Consider the following 23,877-nt stretch of genomic DNA (forward strand, 5'->3'; position numbering starts at 1 on the left):
AGACAATAATGTTGAATATTCAATAACATGGCAAATTCTTGCATCCAGCACACCTTACAATAGTGGTAATAAAAGATGCAACCTATGCTTGAAAGAGAAACTGTTTATTATTTACCGTCCAGACCTGTCATCCCTCAACAAGCGCAGCGAAATTGTAACAGCATGCCGCCACAGACGGAAACACCTCCTAGGTAACACATGAGCCAATCACCACGCCCCTACGCCAGCCTGTACCCACCCACTCTGTGCCCTATATAAACCATGGTATGTGAATGCTCCCATTAAAATCTCCTGATGATTGAGGGTACCCCCCCTCATGAAACAGGCCTGTAGAGATGAAATAGTCTTGTGATTTTTTTTCCCACACATACATATATTGCGCTCTACTACGGTATCGAGCACTATTTTTTGGATAACCTTATTAAGACATATATATATATATATATATATATATATATATATATATATATATATATATATATATATATATATATATATATATATATATATATATATATATATATATATATATATATATATATATATATATATATATATATATATATATATATATAAGAACAACATTTCGTTGCATTAACTCATTGTAGTGCAGGATAAAAGAGCCATAAGGTGCAGATATAAATAGATTGTGTGTGTGTGTGTGTGTGTGTGTGTGTGTGTGTGTGTGTGTGTGTGTGTGTGTGTGTGTGTGTGTGTATATATATATATATACTAGGGATGTCCGATAATGGCTTTTTGCCGATGTCTGATATTCCGATTTTGTCCAACTCTTTAATTACCGATACCGATATCAACCGATATATACAGTCGTGGAATCAACGCATTATTATGCCTAATTTGGACAACCAGGTATGGTGAAGATAAGGTACTTTAAAAAAAATAAAAATAAAATAAAATAAGATAAATAAATTAAAAACATTTTCTTGAATAAAAAAGAAAGTAAAACAATATAAAAACAGTTACATAGAAACTAGTAATTAATGAAAATGAGTAAAATGAAGTGTTAAAGGTTAGTACTATTAGTGGAGCAGCATCATGTGTGCTTGCAGACTGTATTGATATATATTGATATATAATGTAGGAACCACAATATTAATAACAGAAAGAAACAACCCTTTTATACGAATGAGTGAAAATGGGGGAGGGAGGTTTTTTGGGTTGGTGCACTAATTGTAAGTGTATCTTTTGTTTTTTATATTGATTTAATAAAAAAAACAAAAAAAAAAAACAAAACAAAAAAAAAAACCCGATACCGATAATTAAAAAAACGATACCGATAATTTCCGATATTACATTTTAACGCATTTATTGGCCAATAATATCTGTAATATACATATATATATATATATATATATATATATATATATATATATATATATATATATATATATATATATATATATATATATATATATATATATATATGTATATGTATATATATATGTATATATATATGTATATGTATGTATATATATAAATATATACACATATTTACATATATATGTAAAATAGGAAACGTTCAACTTAAAAATGAAAATAAATAATTACAATTTGTTTAAAAAAGTGAAACTGAAAATAAAGTAATAAAATAAGTAATAAAAATAACATTCACTTTAGAAAAGCAACCTGTTCAACTTCATAATTCTTTAAAATAAATTCTAAAATAAAAATGAGAAAACTTACAAACTTAATATTAAAAAATAAATAGCACCCCCCCCCCCGTGACCCCAAAAGGGACAAGCGGTAGAAAATGGATGGATGGAAGGAAATGAGTACAATTTATGAAAAAGGAAACATTCAACTGAAATTAAATAAACCACTAACAAAACCAAAGAACAATTAATATTTACTTAAAAAAGCAACCGTTCAACTTTAAAAAAATAAAAATAAAATTATATATATATATGTGTGTGTATATATATATATATATATATATATATATATATATATATATATATATATATATATATATATATGTCTTAATAAGGTTATCCAAAAAATAGTGCTCGATACCGTAGTAGAGCGCAATATATGTATGTGTGGGGAAAAAAAATCACAAGACTATTTCATCTCTACAGGCCTGTTTCATGAGGGGGTTCCCTCAATCATCAGGAGATTTTTCTCCTGATGATTGAAGGAACCCCCCCCTCAGATTTTTCTCCTGATGATTGAAGGAACCCCCCCTCATGAAACAGGCCTGTAGAGATGAAATAGTCTTGTGATTTTTTTTCCCCACACATACATATATATATATATATATATATATATATATATATATATATATATATAAAAATAAAAAAGGGAAACATTTAACTTGAATTTTATTTAAAAAGGGACAATTTAACATAACATTAAAAACAAATGCATTAAAAAAGTACATGTTTAAAAAACTAAGTAATATTAATAAATAACGAAACGTTTAAAAAAAAAATGGTAACGTTCAACCACAAAAAAAATAAAAAAAATAAAAGAGCGTTCAACTAGAAAAAAACAACCACAACAAAACGAAGCGTTGAACTTTAACAAGTCAGTTTGTGCTGATTGTGACTAATTATCTATTATTAACATGACTCATATTATTGTTAATATAATTCTCTGTTATTAATATTATCCGTCTGTTATCTGTCCTCCCTGCCTGTGGACCTGCCAGAGTGCAATGTCCGACTTTATTTTCCAACCTGTTGCAATCTTGGACAAGTGGGATGAAAAGTATTGATCCGAAAAATTCTGTGAAAAAAAAAAAAAAGAAGGAAATGTTTAACCTCCCAGAAAATGTTCATTCATTTGAAAAAAGGAACCGATCAACAAAAACATATCAATTATTGAACTTGAAATAAATAACATTTACAAAAAAGAAAATGTTTGACTAAACAAACATTTAAAAAAAAAAAATATATATATATATATATATTTATATATATATATATATATATATATATATATATATATATATATATATATATATATATATATATATATATATATATATATATATATATATATATAATGTGTTTATTTTTTTAATTTACGTTTTCTTTTCTGTAAATGTTATTTATATTTTATTTATTTCAAGTTCAATAATTGATATGTTTTTTGTTGATCAGTTCCTTTTTTAAGTTAATGTTTATGTTTATAAATGAATTTTAAAAAAAGTAAAACTATATATTTATGTATATATATATATATATATATATATATATATATATATATATATTCTTATATATATTTGTATGTATACATATATATGTATATATACATACTGTATGTATATATATACATATATATGTTTATATGTGTATATATATATTTATACATATACATGTATACATATACATATATACAGTATATATATGTATGTGTGGGAAAAAATCACAAGACTACTTCATCTCTACAAGCCTGTTTCATGAGGGGTTCCCTCAATCATCAGGAGATTTAAAATAAAAAATTAAAAAAAATAATAAAAAAATCTCCTGATGATTGAGGGAACCCCTCATGAAACAGGCTTGTAGAGATGAAGTAGTCTTGTGATTTTCCCCCACACATACATATATTGCGCTCTACTACGGTATCGAGCACTATTTTTTGGATAACCTTATTAAGACATATATATACAGTATATATGTATATATATAGATATATGTACATATATATGTATATATACATATATATATATATATATTATATGTATATATACACATGTATGTATGTGTATATACATGTATGTATATATACGTATATATATATGTGTATATATAAATATATATATATACCTATATGTATATATATTATATGGATATATATTTGTATATATGTGAAGTGAAGTGAAGTGAATTATATTTATATAGCGCTTTTCTCTAGTGACTCAAAGCGCTTTACATAGTGAAACCCAATATCTAAGTTACATTTTTAAAGCAGTGTGGGTGGCACTGGGAGCAGGTGGGTAAAGTGTCTTGCCCAAGGACACGACGGCAGTGACTAGGATGACGGAAGTGGGGATCAAAACTGGAACCCTGAAATTGCTGGCACAGCCACTTTACCAACCGAGCTATACCGCCCCATGTACTGTGTATATATATATGTATGTATGTATATGTGTATATATATATATATATATATATATATATATATATGATTGCCCCCTCAATGGGAGGTGCTTACAAACATCAGTTGTCTACCAATCTAAGGTAATACGCAAGGACATTAACACATCCGACACATATGTAGGATTAACCGAGGGAGAATTCAAAACCAGATGGAACAATCACAAGGCTTCTTTCAGGAACAAAAACCTGCGAAATACCACAGAACTCAGCAAACACATTTGGGACCTCAAAGACAATAATGTTGAATATTCAATAACATGGCAAATTCTTGCATCCAGCACACCTTACAATAGTGGTAATAAAAGATGCAACCTATGCTTGAAAGAGAAACTGTTTATTATTTACCGTCCAGACCTGTCATCCCTCAACAAGCGCAGCGAAATTGTAACAACATGCCGCCATAGACGGAAACACCTCCTAGGTAACACATGAGCCAATCACCACGCCCCTAGGCCAGCCTGTACCCACCCACTCTGTGCCCTATATAAACCATGGTATGCGAATGCTCCCATTAAAATCTCCTGACGATTGAGGGTACCCCCCCCTCATGAAACAGGCCTGTAGAGATGAAATAGTCTTGTGATTTTTTTCCCACACATACATATATATATATATATATATATATATATATATATATATACACCTGTATGTGTATATATATATATATAAATATATATGTATGTATGTATGTATGTATGTATATATATATATATATATATATATATATATATAATGCGCTGCAGACAACTGCACCGACTACCAGCTGCAGTTCGAGAAGGTCTTCACGGTGCCGGGGGACGCCGCCATGATCAACTGCACCCTGGTAGCCCCCGACGTCTTCGACTTCGCCGCCGTGCCGTACGAGGTCAGCTGGCGCCGCCTGGAGACGGGCGAGGAGCTGGGCAACGTCAGCGCTGGTGTTGTGGTGCTGGGAGAAACCTTGTGGCTGCTCAACGTCACGCTGGAGGACAGCGGACAGTACCAGTGTGTGGTCAGGTAGGCCCGAATTTCAAGATGAAATGAATCAAAACTTTATTTATTTCATGAGTAATTCATTTCAAGTAAAATCATCTAAATTTGATACAAATTTTACAGAATTGTTTTTAAAATAAATAGATTATAAACACTTGAATTGAATTTTAAAGACATTTTAAATCAAACATTTTGAGGAAAATTAATTTCAGGTAAACGATGTAAACAATTTTTATGAATTAATTTGAATTCAAAGTATTTCAGGGTAATTAACTTACATGTGATTGGATGAAATTTAATTAATTTCAATTATGAATAATAATTATAATTAATTGATAGTAAATAATTGGACATTTGAATGGTATATTTTTCAGTGACGTCAATTGATTAAAAAACATCTAACTGGGAATAAATGGAAATAAAAGTGGACTCCACTAAAAAGTGACCATGTGACCATTTGATCATGTGATCATGTGACCATGTGACCATCTGATCATGTGATCATGTGACCATGTGACCATCTGATCATGTGATCATGCAATCATGCGACCATGCAATCATGTGATCATGTGACCATCTGATCATGTGACCATGTGATCATGCAATCATGTGACCATGTGACCATGCGATCATGTGACCATGCGATCATGTGACCATGTGATCATGTGACATGTGATCATGTGACCATGTGATCATGTGATCATTTGATGATGTGATCATGTGACCATGCGATCATGTGACCATGTGATCATTTGACCATGTGATCATGTGACCATGTGATCATGTGATCATTTGACCATGTGATCATGTGACCATGCGATCATGTGACCATGTGATCATTTGACCATGTGATCATGTGACCATGTGATCATGTGATCATTTGACCATGTGATCATGTGACCATGCGATCATGTGACCATGTGATCAAGTGACATGTGATCATGTGACATGTGGTCATGTGATCATGTGACCATGTGATCATGTGACCATGTGATCATTTGACCATGTGATCAAGTGACATGTGATCATGTGACCATGTGATCATGTGATCATTTGACCACGTGATCATGTGACCATGCGATCATGTGACCATGTGATCATGTGACCATGCGATCATGTGACCATGTGATCATTTGACCATGCAATCATGTGACCATGCGATCATGTGATCATTTGACCATGTGATCAAGTGACATGTGATCATGTGACCATGTGATCATTTGACCATGTGATCATGTGACATGTGATCATGTGATCATTTGACCATGTGATCATGTGACCATGTGATCATGTGACCATGTGATCATTTGACCATGTGATCATGTGACCATGTGATCATGTGACCATGTGATCATGTGACCATGCGATCATGTGATCATGTGATCATGTGATCATTTGACCATGTGATCAAGTGACATGTGATCATGTGACCATGTGATCATGTGACATGTGGTCATGTGATCATTTGACCATGTGAGCATGTGACCATGCGATCATGTGACCATGTGATCATGTGATCATTTGACCATGCGATCATGTGACCATGTGATCATGTGACCATGTGATCATGTGACATGTGGTCATGTGATCATTTGACCATGTGAGCATGTGACCATGCGATCATGTGACCATGCGATCATGTGATCATTTGACCATGTGATCAAGTGACATGTGATCATGTGACCATGTGATCATTTGACCATGTGATCATGTGACATGTGATCATGTGATCATTTGACCATGTGATCATGTGACCATGTGATCATGTGACCATGTGATCATTTGACCATGTGATCATGTGACCATGTGATCATGTGACCATGTGATCATGTGACCATGCGATCATGTGATCATGTGATCATGTGATCATTTGACCATGTGATCAAGTGACATGTGATCATGTGACCATGTGATCATGTGACATGTGGTCATGTGATCATTTGACCATGTGAGCATGTGACCATGTGATCATGTGACATGTGATCATGTGACCATGTGATAATGTGATCATTTGACCATGTGATCATGTGACCATGCGATCATTTGACCATGTGATCATGTGACCATGTGATCATTTGACCATGTGATCATGTGACCATGTGATCATGTGACCATGCGATCATGTGACCATGTGATCATTTGACCATGTGATCATGTGACCATGTGATCATGTGACCATGCGATCATGTGACCATGTGATCATTTGACCATGCGGCCCCAACAGAAGCGGCTCAGGTTGCTACAAACTGTCGACGGAGCTGCTGGTGGAGCGTCAGGGGGACGGCGAGTGCTGGAGGCCCCGCAAAGCCCCCCAGGTCCTGACGGTCGGCGTGACCGACACTCTGTCCTGTCCGCTCAAGGACGTCATGAAAAAACTGGACGGCTACGGCGTCCCCTACTCCGTCAGCTGGCGCAAAGTGAGTGAGGCGTTGCCACGGAAACAGGAGGGGACGAGAGGCTGATGGCGTTTGTCCCGCAGGGCTGCGAGCTGGTGGAGGACGGCGAGGCGGGACACGTCTACCGCAGCAAGGCCAGGCTGAAGATCCTGGACGTGGACCCCCAAAACAATGACTTCTACACCTGCACGCTGACCTTTGACCTGGGCGGGGCGACAGTGTCTGTGTCTGAGACCATCGAGGCCTGGGTCCAAGGTCAGGGACAGCAGCGCCCTCATCTCAGTAGCAACATGTCTTTGCTGCACTCCTGCGCTCAGCCACCAGAGGGCGTGAGAGATGACGTCATTCTTTTGTTTGCAGAGGATTACTGCTTCCTGCCTCAAGTCCTGAAACCTGCCAATGAAATCTTCAAGGCACCGATAGGTGAGGACCACTTTGATCATTATTAGTATTATATTATTCTTCTTCTTTTTTTTGTATTATTATTATTATGTATTCTTTTTTTAAATTATTATTATTATTATTATTATTAATGTTATTATTATTTATTGTTGGTTGAGTTCAACTTTTCAAAATGTTTGGAATAATTTCAATAACCTTTTTATTCGTATTTTACCTTATGGTGATCATTTTTATTGGTTTGATTTTAATGTATAAAATTAATGGAAAAAATAAGAGTGAATTTTCTACTATATTATATTTAATGAGCTTTATTGGCGTCATAAAATCAGTAGTTTTTCAAAATGAGGTAAAAAAAAAAAAAGCTGTTTTGGATTATTATTTTCTATTTACGCTAATTGATATTTGAATGATACAAAAATAAATGGAAGGTATGCAATCGATAATATAGTTTCATAATATTTACATTTATTTTGTGTATTTATTATCTATTTAAATGTTTAATATTATTTCAGGTTTAAGATTATATTTCACAATGAAACAGATTCATCAATTTGAAGTCATTAAATCATATTTTTAATGAGTCAGATAGAAACCTCCATACAGCATCCATCCATCCATCCATCTTCTTCCGCTTATCCAAGGTGGGGTCGCGGGGGCAGCAGCCTAAGCAGGAAAGCCCAGACTTCCCCCTCCCCAGCCACTTGGTCCAGCTCCTCCAGGGCATTCCCCGGCCAGCCAGGACCGAGCCCCAACGTGTCCTGGGTCTTCCCAGTGGCCTACTACCGGTCGGACATGCCCTAAACACGAGGTGTTCAGGGGGCATCCTGACCAGATGCCGGAACCACCTCATCTGGCTCCTCTCCATGTGGAGGAGCAGCGGCTTTACTTTGATCCCCGATGACAGAGCTCCTCATCCTACCTCTCAGGGAGAGACCCGCCACCCGGCGAAGGAAACTCATTTTGTGATCTTGTCCTTTCGGTCATAACCCAAAGCTCAAGACCATAGGTGAGGGTAGGGACGTAGATCGATCGATTGAGAGCTTTGTCTTCCAGCTCAGCCCCTTTTTCACCACGACGGGCCGATACAGGGTCCTCATCACTGCAGACGCTGCACTCTTCCCTCACTCGTCAACAAAACTCAGAGGTACTTGAACTCCTCCACTTGGGGCAGGGTCTTCTCCCCAACCCCAAGATGGCACTACATCCTTTTCCGGGCAAGAACCATGGACTCGGACTTGGAAGTGCTGATTCTCATCGAAGTTGCTTCACAAACCAGCAGGACTACATCCATCCATCCATCCATCCATCCATCTTCTTCCGCTTATCCGAGGTCGGGTCGCGGGGGCAGCAGCTTAAGCAGGGAAGCCCAGACTTCCCTCTCCCCAGCCACTTCGTCCAGCTCCTCCCGGGGGATCCCGAGGCGTTCCCAGGCCAGCCGGGAGACATAGTCTTCCCAGCGTGTCCTGGGTCTTCCCCGTGGCCTCCTACCGGTCGGACGTGCCCGAAACACCTTCCTAGGGAGGCGTTCGGGTGGCATCCTGACCAGATGCCCGAACCACCTCATCTGGCTCCTCTCCATGTGGAGGAGCAGCGGCTTTACTTTGAGCTCCCCCCGGATGACAGAGCTTCTCACCCTATCTCTAAGGGAGAGCCCCGCCACTCGGCGGAGGAAACTCATTTCGGCCGCTTGTACCCGTGATCTTGTCCTTTCGGTCATGACCCAAAGCTCATGACCATAGGTGAGGATGGGAACGTAGATCGACCGGTAAATTGAGAGCTTTGCCTTCCGGCTCAGCTCCTTCTTCACCACAACGGATCGATACAGCGTCCGCATTACTGAAGATGCCGCACCGATCCGCCTGTCGATCTCACGATCCACTCTTCCCTCACTCGTGAACAAGACTCCGAGGTACTTGAACTCCTCCACTTGGGGCAGGGTCTCCTCCCCAACCCGAAGATGGCATTCCACCCTTTTCCGGGCGAGAACCATGGACTCGGACTTGGAGGTGCTGATTCTCATCCCAGTCGCTTCACACTCGGCTGCGAACCGATCCAGCGAGAGCTGAAGATCCTGGCCAGATGAAGCCATCAGGACCACATCATCTGCAAAAAGCAGAGCAGCTCGAAGACCTCCATGACGAATAATAAAAATAAAGGACCCAGATTTCCCTCGCCCGGACGCGGATCACCGGGGGCCCCCTCTGGAGCCAGGCCCGGAGGTGGGGCACAATGGCGAGCGCCTGGTGGCCGGGCCTGCCCCCATGGGGCCCGGCCGGGCACAGCCCGAAGAGGCAACGTGGGTCCTCCCTCCAATGGGCTCACCACCCATAGCAGGGGCCATAGAGGTCGGGTGCATTGTGAGCTGGGCGGCAGCCGACGGCAGGGCACTTGGCGGTCCGATCCTCGGCTACAGAAGCTAGCTCTTGGGACTGTAGATTATAATGGAGTATAAATAGTATACAATGTACACAATAATGCAGTATATATACTAGTGTATTTGAGTATATGTTTGTGTCCAGGTTCCAGGTTGACGCGTGCGTGTCAGGTGTTTGTTCCGTGCATTGGGAAAGTCCCGCAAGATCCGATGGTGGACATTTTCTGGCTGGCCGACGACGATTTTGTCTTCAACACCGACGCTTCTGACCCCGTCTTCACCTCGCCAGTACGGTCAGTTCCCGCCTCTTTCAGGACACCAGTCCAGCCCGCCTGTCTTGCTGCGTGTCGGCCGGACCGTTGACGTTTCGCGTGTGATGGTTAGCGTGTGGACTGAAGGCGATCCCAGTAAAGGAGTCTGGATGGAGCGACTGCTGACCATTGCGCACCTGAAGGAGGAGGACTTCTTCATCAATTACACCTGTATAGCGCAAAGTGGGCGGGGCATACCTCAGGGACACTTTGCTCTGCGGCCGCAAGGTGAGCCTGGACGCGCCGTGTCCCGACAGGTCCGTCTCGTGTTTGACAAGTCCTGTCCTGTGTCTCCCAGAGCCGCCCGTCATCGCCCACATCGGCGGCGCTCTCAGTGGCGTCACGCTAGTCTTCGTCGCCGCTGTCGCCGTCTACTTCCTCTTCAAGGTGGACATTGTGCTCTGCTTCCGGATGTCCTTTCCTGTCCTGTACGCAAATGAGGGTAATAGGACGCAGCGCGACTTGAGTGCTAACGCTAACTCACGCGGTTACGCAGTTTTAAGTAGGGTGGAAAAACAGCGCTAAAGTAAACACAGCCATTGGTGCAGCTAAGCTAACACTAGCGCACGACAGCTACTGTGACGCTAGCAAGCTGCTGCTAACACTAATGCACTACAGCTAATATGACGCTAGCAAGCTGAAGCTAACACTAGCACACTACAGCTAATGTGACGCTAGCAAGCTGAAGCTAACACTAGCACACTACAACTAATGTGACGCTGAAGCTAACACTAGCACACTACAGCTAATGTGACGCTAGCAAGCTGAAGCTAACACTAGCACACTACAACTAATGTGACGCTGAAGCTAACACTAGCACACTACAGCTAATGTGACGCTGAAGCTAACACTAGCACACTACAGCTAACGTGACGCTGAAGCTAACACTAGCACACTGCAGCTAATGTGACGCTAGCAAGCTGAAGCTAACACTAGCACACTACAACTAATGTGACGCTGAAGCTAACACTAGCACACTACGGCTAATGTGACGCTGAAGCTAACACTAGCACACTACAGCTAATGTGACGCTGAAGCTAACACTAGCACACTACAGCTAATGTGACGCTGAAGCTAACACTAGCACACTACAGCTAATGTGACGCTAGCAAGCTGAAGCTAACACTAGCACACTACAACTAATGTGACGCTGAAGCTAACACTAGCACACTACAGCTAATGTGACGCTGAAGCTAACACTAGCACACTACAGCTAATGTGACGCTAGCAAGCTGAAGCTAACACTAGCACACTACAACTAATGTGACGCTGAAGCTAACACTAGCACACTACAGCTAATGTGACGCTGAAGCTAACACTAGCACACTACAGCTAATGTGACGCTAGCAAGCTGAAGCTAACACTAGCACACTACAGCTAATGTGACGCTGAAGCTAACACTAGCACACTACAGCTAACGTGACGCTGAAGCTAACACTAGCACACTACAACTAATGTGACGCTGAAGCTAACACTAGCACACTACAACTAATGTGACGCTGAAGCTAACACTAGCACACTACAGCTAATGTGACGCTAGCAAGCTGAAGCTAACACTAGCACACTACAGCTAATGTGACGCTAGCAAGCTGAAGCTAACACTAGCACACTACAACTAATGTGACGCTGAAGCTAACACTAGCACACTACAGCTAATGTGACGCTGAAGCTAACACTAGCACACTACAGCTAATGTGACGCTGAAGCTAACACTAGCACACTACAGCTAATGTGACGCTGAAGCTAACACTAGCACACTACAGCTAATGTGACGCTGAAGCTAACACTAGCACACTACAGCTAATGTGACGCTAGCAAGCTGAAGCTAACACTAGCACACTACAACTAATGTGACGCTGAAGCTAACACTAGCACACTTCAGCTAATGTGACGCTGAAGCTAACACTAGCACACTACAGCTAATGTGACGCTAGCAAGCTGAAGCTAACACTAGCACACTACAACTAATGTGACGCTGAAGCTAACACTAGCACACTACAGCTAATGTGACGCTGAAGCTAACACTAGCACACTACAGCTAATGTGACGCTAGCAAGCTGAAGCTAACACTAACACACTACAGCTAATGTGACGCTAGCAAGCTGAAGCTAACACTAGCACACTACAGCTAATGTGACGCTAGCAAGCTGAAGCTAACACTAGCACACTACAGCTAATGTGACGCTAGCAAGCTGAAGCTAACACTAGCACACTACAGCTAATGTGACGCTGAAGCTAACACTAGCACACTACAGCTAATGTGACGCTAGCAAGCTGAAGCTAACACTAGCACACTACAGCTAATGTGACGCTGAAGCTAACACTAGCACACTACAGCTAATGTGACGCTAGCAAGCTGAAGCTAACACTAGCACACTACAACTAATGTGACGCTGAAGCTAACACTAGCACACTACAACTAATGTGACGCTGAAGCTAACACTAGCACACTACAGCTAATGTGACGCTGAAGCTAACACTAGCACACTACAGCTAATGTGACGCTAGCAAGCTGAAGCTAACACTAACACACTACAGCTAATGTGACGCTAGCAAGCTGAAGCTAACACTAGCACACTACAGCTAATGTGACGCTAGCAAGCTGAAGCTAACACTAGCACACTACAGCTAATGTGACGCTAGCAAGCTGAAGCTAACACTAGCACACTACAGCTAATGTGACGCTGAAGCTAACACTAGCACACTACAGCTAATGTGACGCTAGCAAGCTGAAGCTAACACTAGCACACTACAACTAATGTGACGCTGAAGCTAACACTAGCACACTACAGCTAATGTGACGCTAGCAAGCTGAAGCTAACACTAGCACACTACAGCTAATGTGACGCTGAAGCTAACACTAGCACACTACAGCTAATGTGACGCTGAAGCTAACACTAGCACACTACAGCTAATGTGACGCTGAAGCTAACACTAGCACACTACAGCTAATGTGACGCTGAAGCTAACACTATAGCACAAAGTACGAACACAAAACGTGTTTAGAATGATTTTCCTTTCATGTCAGATTGCGACGGGAAGCTGTTCGATGCCTACGTCACGTACCCGCTGAACTGCGAGGTGGGCTTCGGCGACCAGGTGTGCGCCTTTGCCCTCCACGTCCTGCCTCAGGTGCTGGAAAAAGCCTGCGGTTACAAACTCTTCATAGCCGGACGCGACTGCCGGCCCGGGCAAGGTAAGCGTGTCCCTCACGGAGGACATTGTCTTCACCAAAGTTCTTCTGCTGGAGTTCTGCTCCTCGGTCTGCAGCCATGGTGGACTCAGTGCAAGACAACATGCTGGCCAGCCGGCGCTTTCTGCTGCTCTACAGCGCCTCCTCCTTCACGTGCAGCAGCAGCAGCAGCAGCAACAACAACAACAACAACAACAACAACAACAACAACAACAACAACATTGGCGAGGGCGTCTGCTTGGACGGGCGGCGTCAACACGAGTGTGTGACGGCCATGCACAGAGCACTGCTGGAGGACACGCTCAAGGTCAGCACCTTCTTGGTTACCTCCTCCCACACCTTGTTTGTTACCTCCTCCCACATCTTGTTTGTTACGTCCCCCCACACCTTAATGGTTACCTCCTCCCACACCTTGTTTGTTACCTCCTCCTACACCTTATTTGTTACCTCATCCCACACCTTGTTTGTTACCTCCTCCCACACCTTGTTTGTTACCTCCTTCCACACCTTGTTTGTTACCTCCTCCTACACCTTGTTTGTTACTTCCTCCCACACCTTGTTTGTAACCTCCTCCCACACCTTGTTTGTCACCTCCTCCCACACCTTGTTTGTTACCTCCTCCCACAACTTGTTGGTTACCTCCCCCCACACCTTGTTGGTTACCTCCTCCCACACCTTGTTTGTTACCTCCTCCCACACCTTGTTTGTTACCTCCTCCCACACCTTGCTTGTTACCTCCTCCCACACCTTGTTTGTCACCTCCTCCCACACCTTGTTTGTTACCTCCCCCCACACCTTGTTTGTTACCTCCTCCCACAACTTGTTGGTTACCTCCCCCCACACCTTGTTTGTTACCTCCTCCTACACCTTATTTGTTACCTCCTCCCACACCTTGTTTGTTACCTCCTCCTACACCTTATTTGTTACCTCCTCCCACACCTTGTTTGTTACCTCCTCCCACACCTTGTTGGTTACCTCCTCCCACACCTTGTTGGTTACCTCCTCCCACACCTTGTTGGTTACCTCCTCCAACACCTTGTTTGTTACCTCCTCCCACACATTGTTTGTTACCTCCTCCAGCACCTTGTTTGTTACCTCCTCCCACACCTTGTTGGTTACCTCCTCCCACACCTTGTTTGTCACCTCCTCCCGCACCTTGTTTGTTACCTCCTCCCACACCTTGTTGGTTACCTCCTCCCACACCTTGTTTGTCACCTCCTCCCACACCTTGTTTGTTACCTCCTCCCACACTTTGTTTGTTACCTCCTCCCACACCTAGTTGGTTACCTCCTCCCACACCTTGTTGGTTACCTCCTCCAGCACCTTGTTGGTTACCTCCTCCCACACCTTGTTATGTTTGGTTTGTTGGTTAGTTGACTGGTTATTTAGTTGGTTGATCTATCATTCAGTTTATTTGGCAGGGTGGTTGGTCAGTCCGTCCAACAGTTGGCAAGTCCATTAATTATTTAGTCAGGTGGTCAGTCGGCTGGTTAATTATTTATTGAGTTGTTTGGTCAGTTAGGGAGTATGTTGGTTAGTTGGTCAATATATCTGTTAGTTGACTATTTAGTTGGTTAATGTGTCGTTCGGTCAGTTGGTTATTTGGCAGGGTGGTTGGTCAGTCTGTCAAACAGTTGGCCAGTCCATTGGTTATTTAGTTAGTCAATCAGTAGACAGGTTTCATTATTTATTTAGTTGATTGATCAGTTACAGTAGGTCGTCTGTTACTAGTTTTTGTTAGTTGGTTGATCTGTTAGTTAGTTGACTGGGTATTTAGCTGGTTAATCTGTCGTTCAGTCAGTTGGTTTGTTGGGTTGAGGGTTGGTTTGTGTGTTGAACAGTTGGCCAGTTCGTTAATTATTTAGTTTGTTGGTCGATCGGCTGGTTAGTTTTTTATTTAGTTAATTTGCCGTTGGTTGTTTGCTTAGTTCGTTGATCTGTTACTTAGTTGACTTGGTATTTTGTTGGTTAATCAGTCAGTTGGTCATGTATTTGTCTGGATGGTTGGTCAGTCTGTCAAACAGTTGGCCAGTCCATTGGTTATTTTGTTAGTTGGTCTGTCAGTCGGTTTAATTTGTTTTTTAGTTTTGTGGATAGTTAGGTAGTCTTTTGCTTGTTTGGTTTGTTGGTTTATCTGTTAGTTAATGAGTTAGTTGACTGGTTGATCTGTCGTTAAGTCAGTTAGTTAGTTGGTCAGTCTGTTGAACAGTTAGCTGGTTAAATGGTTGTTTAGTTAGTAGGTCAGTCGGGTGGCTGTTCATTCATTTTGTTAAGTTTGGTCAGGTAATTAAGTGTTGGTTAGTTAGTTACTGTTGGTTTGATGGTTGGTTGTTCAGTTAGTCCGTTGGACTGATGCTTTTTGTACTTTTTGTATATTGGTTAGTTAGTTTGTTAGCTTGTTGACCTGTGTGACAGTCTGTTGTCACATGGTTAGTTTTTGGTCGATGGGACAGTCTGTCAATCGATTAGTTACTTAGTCGGTCTATGTTTGGTTATTTAGTCGGTAGATTGGTTGTAGCAAGGGACAGTGTCCCCATCGTGTTGATATATTTCTTTTAGAGACAAGCGGTAGAAAGTGGATGGATGAATGGACGAAGTGTGGGGCTGCATAGTTCTTTGCCCCATGTTACTCGGGAAACCATCTTGTGGGCATGACTTGGTTGTGCTATTTGGTTGGATTCAGGGACAAGGAGCGTGTGCTCCAAGAATTCTGCTGATCCCCAAGAGAAGAAAACAACGAATCTTTGGCTATCATGGCCCTTATCAAAAATGACTACTACAGCTGTAGGAAGATGTACATTGTGGTTAGGATCCAATGTAGGACTGTTTGGTCTTCCGCTGAATGTCCTTCTAGTTTTCAGACGTGGTTCCGTCTTCTCTCAGGTGATTCTGGTCGAGCTGGAAGAGATGAGCCCGGCCCAGCTGGCTCTCTTCCCGGAGTCTTTGCGTCATCTGAGAAGGAAGCAGGGTGCAGTGTGCTGGTGGAAGTACCAGAGGACCAGGAGGAAGTTCACCCCCAGGACGTGTGCGACCACACAGGACAAAGTGGACACATCGCCCTCGCTGTCTCCTTCCTCCAGGTTTTGGAAGGAGATGCGCTACCACATGCCAGTGAGGAGCACCAGGGGCGGCGCCCCCGAGAGGACCGCCCTTCTGAAGGTGTGACGTATATCGCTGGTCTCGTCACCTTATGGTGGAAGGGTGACGCGGGTGAGTGCAATGGATCAAAGGTAATGCCGGCGAGGTCCGTTGAACTAAGGCTTACTTTCATTGACAAGCGAACCCCACAACCTCAAGTGTTGCAGCAAACCTAGAGGAAGTGTTAGCCAAAAGAAAGTATCCCTTCCGGGGTAGCCAGAGAACCAGAGAATTCAGATCAAAATGATCTCAGGTCTTTGAGTTCATGATACGCGATCTGACTCCTTCCTGACCACGTAAGGGACTTTTGGTGTTGTGTAAGTAAGTGTCCCTAAAAACAATCAAATTAACAAGCCGTGTGACTGCTCCTTATGCGGACCTGCCTGGACTTGACATACCCTGGACAGATTTACAAAGCCTAGATTTTGTGAAATTCATGTTATCTACACGTGTATGTCACTCTGAATGGTCCTACTTTATGACTTGCCCACAACTGCTTTTACAAGACTGGCTGCCTGCTTTCCCCCAAAGGAAGGTGGCGTTCCACCATGTTGAAAAACATGTTATTTCGTATGATAACAGATACTACGGTGTAACCGCTCCGAGTCGAGAGCTGCTTTTGCACCTTAATAATAACGGATTCGATTTATTTAGCGCTTTTCTAGACACTCAAAGCGCTTCACAGAGAAGTGAGAAGCCATCATTCATTCACACCTGGTGGTGGTAAGCTACATTCATAGCCACAGCTGCCCTGGGGTAGGCTGACGGAAGCGTGGCTGCCAGTTTGCGCCAACGGACCCTCCGACCACCACCCATCATTCATCATTCATTCACCAGTGTGAGCGGCACTTGGGGGCAAGGGTGAAGTGTCCTGCCCAAGGACACAACGGCAGCGATTAGGATGTCAAGAGGCGGGGAGCGAACCTGCAACCCTCAGGTTTCTGGCACGGCTGCTACGGTGGACTATGACTACAGAGACTGGAAGCCAGTGTGGACGAGACAATGTGTGTAACCGTGAACCTCGGCGCTTTCTGAAAGTTCGCATTCTACTCTGACTGCGTGGAATTGAACTTTTTTAGGCTTTGGACTGAGAAAGTTCTTAAATTGTTAACGAATAGAAAGAACAAGAACAGTGCACACATCGAAAGTTCCTTTTCTCACAGTAAATTGCACCTTTGTTTTTTGAAAGAAAGAGACAGAGAGTAACGGACTGTCTTATTGTGGCAGTCCGCTCCCTGTATGATCAGTGTCAGAGCTTGGTCCGCATTGCCGGCAGTAAGTCGGACACGTTTCCAGTGAGGGTTGGACTCCGCCAAGGCTGCCCTTTGTCACCCATTCTGTTCATAACCTTTATGGACAGAATTTCTAGGCGCAGTCAGGGCGTTGAGGGGATCTGGTTTGGTGGCTGCAGGATTAGGTCTCTGCTTTTTGCAGATGATGTGGTCCTGATGGCTTCACCTGGCCAGGATCTTCAGCTCTCACTGGATCGGTTCGCAGCTGAGTGTGAAGCGACTGGGATGAGAATCAGCACCTCCAAGTCCGAGTCCATGGTTCTCGCCCGGAAAAGGGTGGAGTGCCATCTCCGGGTTGGGGAGGAGATCTTGCCCCAAGTGGAGGAGTTCAAGTACCTCGGAGTCTTGTTCACGAGTGGGGGAAGAGTGGATCGTGAGATCGACAGGCGAATCAGTGCGGCGTCTTCAGTAATGCGGACGCTGTATCGATCCGTTGTGGTGAAGAAGGAGCTGAACCGGAAGGCAAAGCTCTCAATTTATCGGTCGATCTACGTTCCCATCCTCACCTATGGTCATGAGCTTTGGGTCATGACCGAAAGGACAAGATCACGGGTACAAGCGGCCCAAATGAGTTTCCTCCGCCGAGTGGCGGGGCTCTCCCTTAGAGATAGGGTGAGAAGCTCTGCCATCCGGGGGGAGCTCAAAGTAAAGCCGCTGCTCCTCCACATGGAGAGGAGCCAGATGAGGTGGTTCGGGCATCTGGTCAGGATGCCACCCGAACGCCTCCCTAGGGAGGTGTTTAGGGCACGTCCGACCGGTAGGAGGCCACGGGGAAGACCCAGGACACGCTGGGAAGACTATCTCTCCCGGCTGGCCTGGGAACGCCTCGGGATCCCCCGGGAGGAGCTGGACGAAGTGGCTGGGGAGAGGGAAGTCTGGGCTTCCCTGCTTAGGCTGCTGCCCCCGCGACCCGACCTCGGATAAGCGGAAGAAGATGGATGGATGGATGGATCTTTTAATAAAAAAATGAAAACGGGTCCCACAGACCCCAACACCACACAAGGGTTAAATACCATAGATCCAATATATTTACCCCAGTAATATCATCAAAACTTACCTGCTGGGAATGATCTGTGCATGTGATGGAAGAACGCACTGCACATGTGATGGAGGAATGCACAGTGAAGGGTTGAAATTCTACTGAATTTGCATGAAATGCTGCAAAATCTAGCATGTTGCATTCAATGTTTATTCCCATTCATTTCCCGTTCATTCCCATGGAAAGTTTCCAACTTGGAATATTCCCGGAATTTTTTGCAACCCTAACGACAAAAGCAACATGTTTCCTCCAGTTGGAAGTGGACTTCTTGTACGCTGAAATGTGAACACTTCTACTGACACAAATGTTTACACAAATGTTCTTTTTCATACGTTGTGAGCAAACATTGACGCGTTGTTATGTCATGTCACTTTTTCCCAGCGTGTGGTTTGAGTGGGGTCATGTGACGGCCCGGCGCCGTTTGATTGGTGGAATGGAGTCAAAGGTCACTGGAGCTTCCGAAATGTAGCGACCGGAATGAAAGTCAACATAAGAAGTGTTTCTTTTTCACAGAAATACTCAAGCAAAAATACTGTATGGTGCTGTAAAACTACTCTTACAAGTACATTCCATCCAAAAAGAGATGTCATGTAGTACACGTAACGCGTTAATACCTACCTCTGCAGTAGTACCTGTTTTTTTTCCTACCAAAAGGCACAAGCGGTAGAAAATGGATGGATGGATATTCTGTGAATCATATCATAGTATTCCTCAAATGCTGGCTGCCTGCTTGCCCCCAATGAATGTGGTGGTCCACCAAATAGAAAAACATGTTATTTTGTATGATAACAGATACTACAGGTGCATATATATATATATATATATATATATATATATATATATATATATATATATATATATATATATATATATATATATATATGTATGTGTGGGAAAAAAATCACAAGACTATTTCATCTCTACAGGCCTGTTTCATGAGGGGGGGGTACCCTCAATCGTCAGGAGATTTTAATGGGAGCATTCGCATACCATGGTTTATATAGGGCACAGAGTGGGTGGGTACAGGCTGGCGTAGGGGCGTGGTGATTGGCTCATGTGTTACCTAGGAGGTGTTTCCGTCTGTGGCGGCATGCTGATACAATTTCGCTGCGCTTGTTGAGGGATGACAGGTCTGGACGGTAAATAATAAACAGTTTCTCTTTCAAGCATAGGTTGCATCTTTTATTACCACTATTGTAAGGTGTGCTGGATGCAAGAATTTGCCATGTTATTGAATATTCAACATTATTGTCTTTGAGGTCCCAAATGTGTTTGCTGAGTTCTGTGGTATTCCGCAGGTTTTGGTTCCTGAAAGAAGCCTTGTGATTGTTCCATCTGGTTTTGAACTCTCCCTCGGTTAATCCTACGTATGTGTCGGATGTGTTAATGTCCTTGCGTATTACCTTAGATTGGTAGACAACTGATGTTTGTAAGCACCCCCTGTTGAGAGGGCAATCAGGTTTCTTTCGACAGTTACATCCTTTGTTGGTTTTAGAGTCGCTCTGTCTGGGGGCCGACGGCTCATTTGCAATTGTTTTGTTGTGGTTTGAGATGATTTGTCGTACATTGTTCATGCAGCTGTAGCTCAATTTAATGTTGTTCTTGTTGAATACTTTTCTTAGGGTGTTGTCTTTGGGAAAGTGTTTGTCAATCAGATTGAGGAATTTGTGTCCAATGTTCGTTGAGACGTTTTTGCTGTATGGGGGGTTGTACCAGATGATGTCGTTTCGTTTTCTGTTCTTTTTTGGCTGGTTTCCTGGCGTGGGTTCATAGGTGAGGGTGAAATTGTATCCGCTTTCATCAAGGGCTTTTTGGTACGGGGGGGTTGCTTGGTCAAATTCAGCTTTGCTAGATGACAGCATCGATAGCCTTTTATTGATTCCGGTAGGTATTCTTTTCGTGGTGGTGGGTGGGTGGTTGCTGTCATGGTGCACGTATTGGAGTGTTGTGTTGGGTTTCGTGAATGGTTGGTAGCTGTTATTTCTCAGGTTGAAAGTGACGTCAAGGGAGTTGACGGTTTGCTTGTTGGCTTCAATCGTGATCCGTAGGCCGTTCTCTTTGAAAATTTGGCATATGCGCTTCTTGGTATTCATTAACACATCTGACACATATGTAGGATTAACCGAGGGAGAATTCAAAACCAGATGGAACAATCACAAGGCTTCTTTCAGGAACAAAAACCTGCGAAATACCACAGAACTCAGCAAACACATTTGGGACCTCAAAGACAATAATGTTGAATATTCAATAACATGGCAAATTCTTGCATCCAGCACACCTTACAATAGTGGTAATAAAAGATGCAACCTATGCTTGAAAGAGAAACTGTTTATTATTTACCGTCCAGACCTGTCATCCCTCAACAAGCGCAGCGAAATTGTAACAGCATGCCGCCACAGACGGAAACACCTCCTAGGTAACACATGAGCCAATCACCACGCCCCTAGGCCAGCCTGTACCCACCCACTCTGTGCCCTATATAAACCATGGTATGCGAATGCTCCCATTAAAATCTCCTGATGATTGAGGGTACCCCCCCTCATGAAACAGGCCTGTAGAGATGAAATAGTCTTGTGATTTTTTTTCCCCACACATATATATATATATATATATATATATATATATAAAATTAAAATGGTCTTTTTCTTTTTATCGCGTAAACTTTGACACTGTGATGATGTCATTTCCTGTTGTCTTTGTCAGTCAGGTAGGTTACTCGCTTGTTTGCTGAAGAGTCTGCAGTGACAATATACATTCAAATGTGTGTAAAAAAAACATGTATTGTGCACTTTGTGTTGTACAACACATATTACAGCACATGAACGTCGGCTTTATTAATAGAACTGATGTAATGGAGACCATTTCTTCATGTAGTTCCCTTTCCTTTCAACATTTCGGAAGTTACTGTATTCATGTGTAAGTCAAATAAATGCCCCATGGTGGTTGGCAAGAGCATTGCGGAGGTTTTTCTCTCAAATTCATTCCAAGCGACAAAAAAAACAAATGTGACCACTTTATTAGGTACACCTGCACCATCCAATGACATGTGCCCACTTCATTAGGTACACCTGCACCATCCAATGACATGTGCCCACTTCATTAGGTACACCTACACCATCTAATGACATGTGCCCACTTCATTAGGTACACCAGCACCATCCAATGACATGTGCCCACTTCATTAGGTACACCTGCACCATCCAATGACATGTGCCCACTTCATTAGGTACACCAGCACCATCCAATGACATGTGCCCACTTCATTAGGTACACCAGCACCATCCAATGACATGTGCCCACTTCATTAGGTACACCTGCACCATCCAATGACATGTGCCCACTTCATTAGGTACACCTGCACCATCCAATGACATGTGACCACTTCATTAGGTACACCTGCACCATCCAATGACATGTGCCTACTTCATTAGGTACACCTGCACCATCCAATGACATGTGACCACTTCATTAGGTACACCAGCACCATCTAATGACATGTGCCCACTTCATTAGGTACACCAGCATCATCCGATGTGACCACTTCATTAGGTACACCAGCATCATCCAATGACATGTGCCCACTTCATTAGGTACACCTGCACCATCCAATGACATGTGCCCACTTCATTAGGTACACCTGCACCATCCAATGACATGTGCCCACTTCATTAGGTACACCTGCACCATCCAATGACATGTGCCCACTTCATTAGGTACACCAGCACCATCCAATGACATGTGCCCACTTCATTAGGTACACCTGCACCATCCAATGACATGTGACCACTTCATTAGGTACACCTGCACCATCCAATGACATGTGCCCACTTCATTAGGTACACCAGCACCATCCAATGACATGTGCCCACTTCATTAGGTACACCTGCACCATCCAATGACATGTGCCCACTTCATTAGGTACACCTGCACCATCCAATGACATGTGACCACTTCATTAGGTACACCTGCACCATCCAATGACATGTGCCCACTTCATTAGGTACACCTGCGACCATCCAATGACATGTGCCCACTTCATTAGGTACACCAGCACCATCCAATGACATGTGGCCACTTCATTAGGTACACCAGCACCATCCAATGACATGTGCCCACTTCATTAGGTACACCAGCACCATCCAATGACATGTGCCCACTTCATTAGGTACACCTGCACCATCCAATGACATGTGCCCACTTCATTAGGTACACCAGCACCATCCAATGACATGTGACCACTTCATTAGGTACACCACCACCATCCAATGACATGTGCCCACTTCATTAGGTACACCAGCACCATCCAATGACATGTGCCCACTTCATTAGGTACACCTGCACCATCCAATGACATGTGCCCACTTCATTAGGTACACCTGCACCATCCAATGACATGTGCCCACTTCATTAGGTACACCAGCACCATCCAATGACATGTGCCCACTTCATTAGGTACACCAGCACCATCCAATGACATGTGCCCACTTCATTAGGTACACCTGCACCATCCAATGACATGTGGCCACTTCATTAGGTACACCAGCACCATCCAATGACATGTGGCCACTTCATTAGGTACACCAGCACCATCCAATGACATGTGCCCACTTCATTAGGTACACCAGCACCATCCAAT

General features: G+C 43.0%; 1 protein-coding gene across 1 annotated transcript in view; it reads left to right on the forward strand.

Annotated features, from left to right (window-relative positions):
* Positions 1-17,076, forward strand: part of LOC133574284 (interleukin-1 receptor type 1-like) — a 28,746-nt gene extending 11,670 nt beyond the window's left edge. The window contains exons 3-12 of the mRNA XM_061926402.1: positions 4,868-5,120; positions 7,321-7,513; positions 7,576-7,747; positions 7,853-7,915; positions 10,414-10,561; positions 10,653-10,807; positions 10,878-11,021; positions 13,608-13,775; positions 13,850-14,079; positions 16,656-17,076. Coding sequence (XP_061782386.1) covers positions 4,868-5,120; positions 7,321-7,513; positions 7,576-7,747; positions 7,853-7,915; positions 10,414-10,561; positions 10,653-10,807; positions 10,878-11,021; positions 13,608-13,775; positions 13,850-14,079; positions 16,656-16,937 — 1,808 coding nt within the window. The 3' untranslated portion in view covers positions 16,938-17,076. The remainder of the gene's footprint in view (positions 1-4,867; positions 5,121-7,320; positions 7,514-7,575; positions 7,748-7,852; positions 7,916-10,413; positions 10,562-10,652; positions 10,808-10,877; positions 11,022-13,607; positions 13,776-13,849; positions 14,080-16,655) is intronic.
* The last annotated feature ends 6,801 nt before the right edge of the window (positions 17,077-23,877 follow it).

This window comes from Nerophis lumbriciformis, linkage group LG31 (genome assembly GCF_033978685.3).
Source record: "Nerophis lumbriciformis linkage group LG31, RoL_Nlum_v2.1, whole genome shotgun sequence".
NCBI classification, from domain to species: Eukaryota; Metazoa; Chordata; class Actinopteri; order Syngnathiformes; family Syngnathidae; genus Nerophis; species Nerophis lumbriciformis.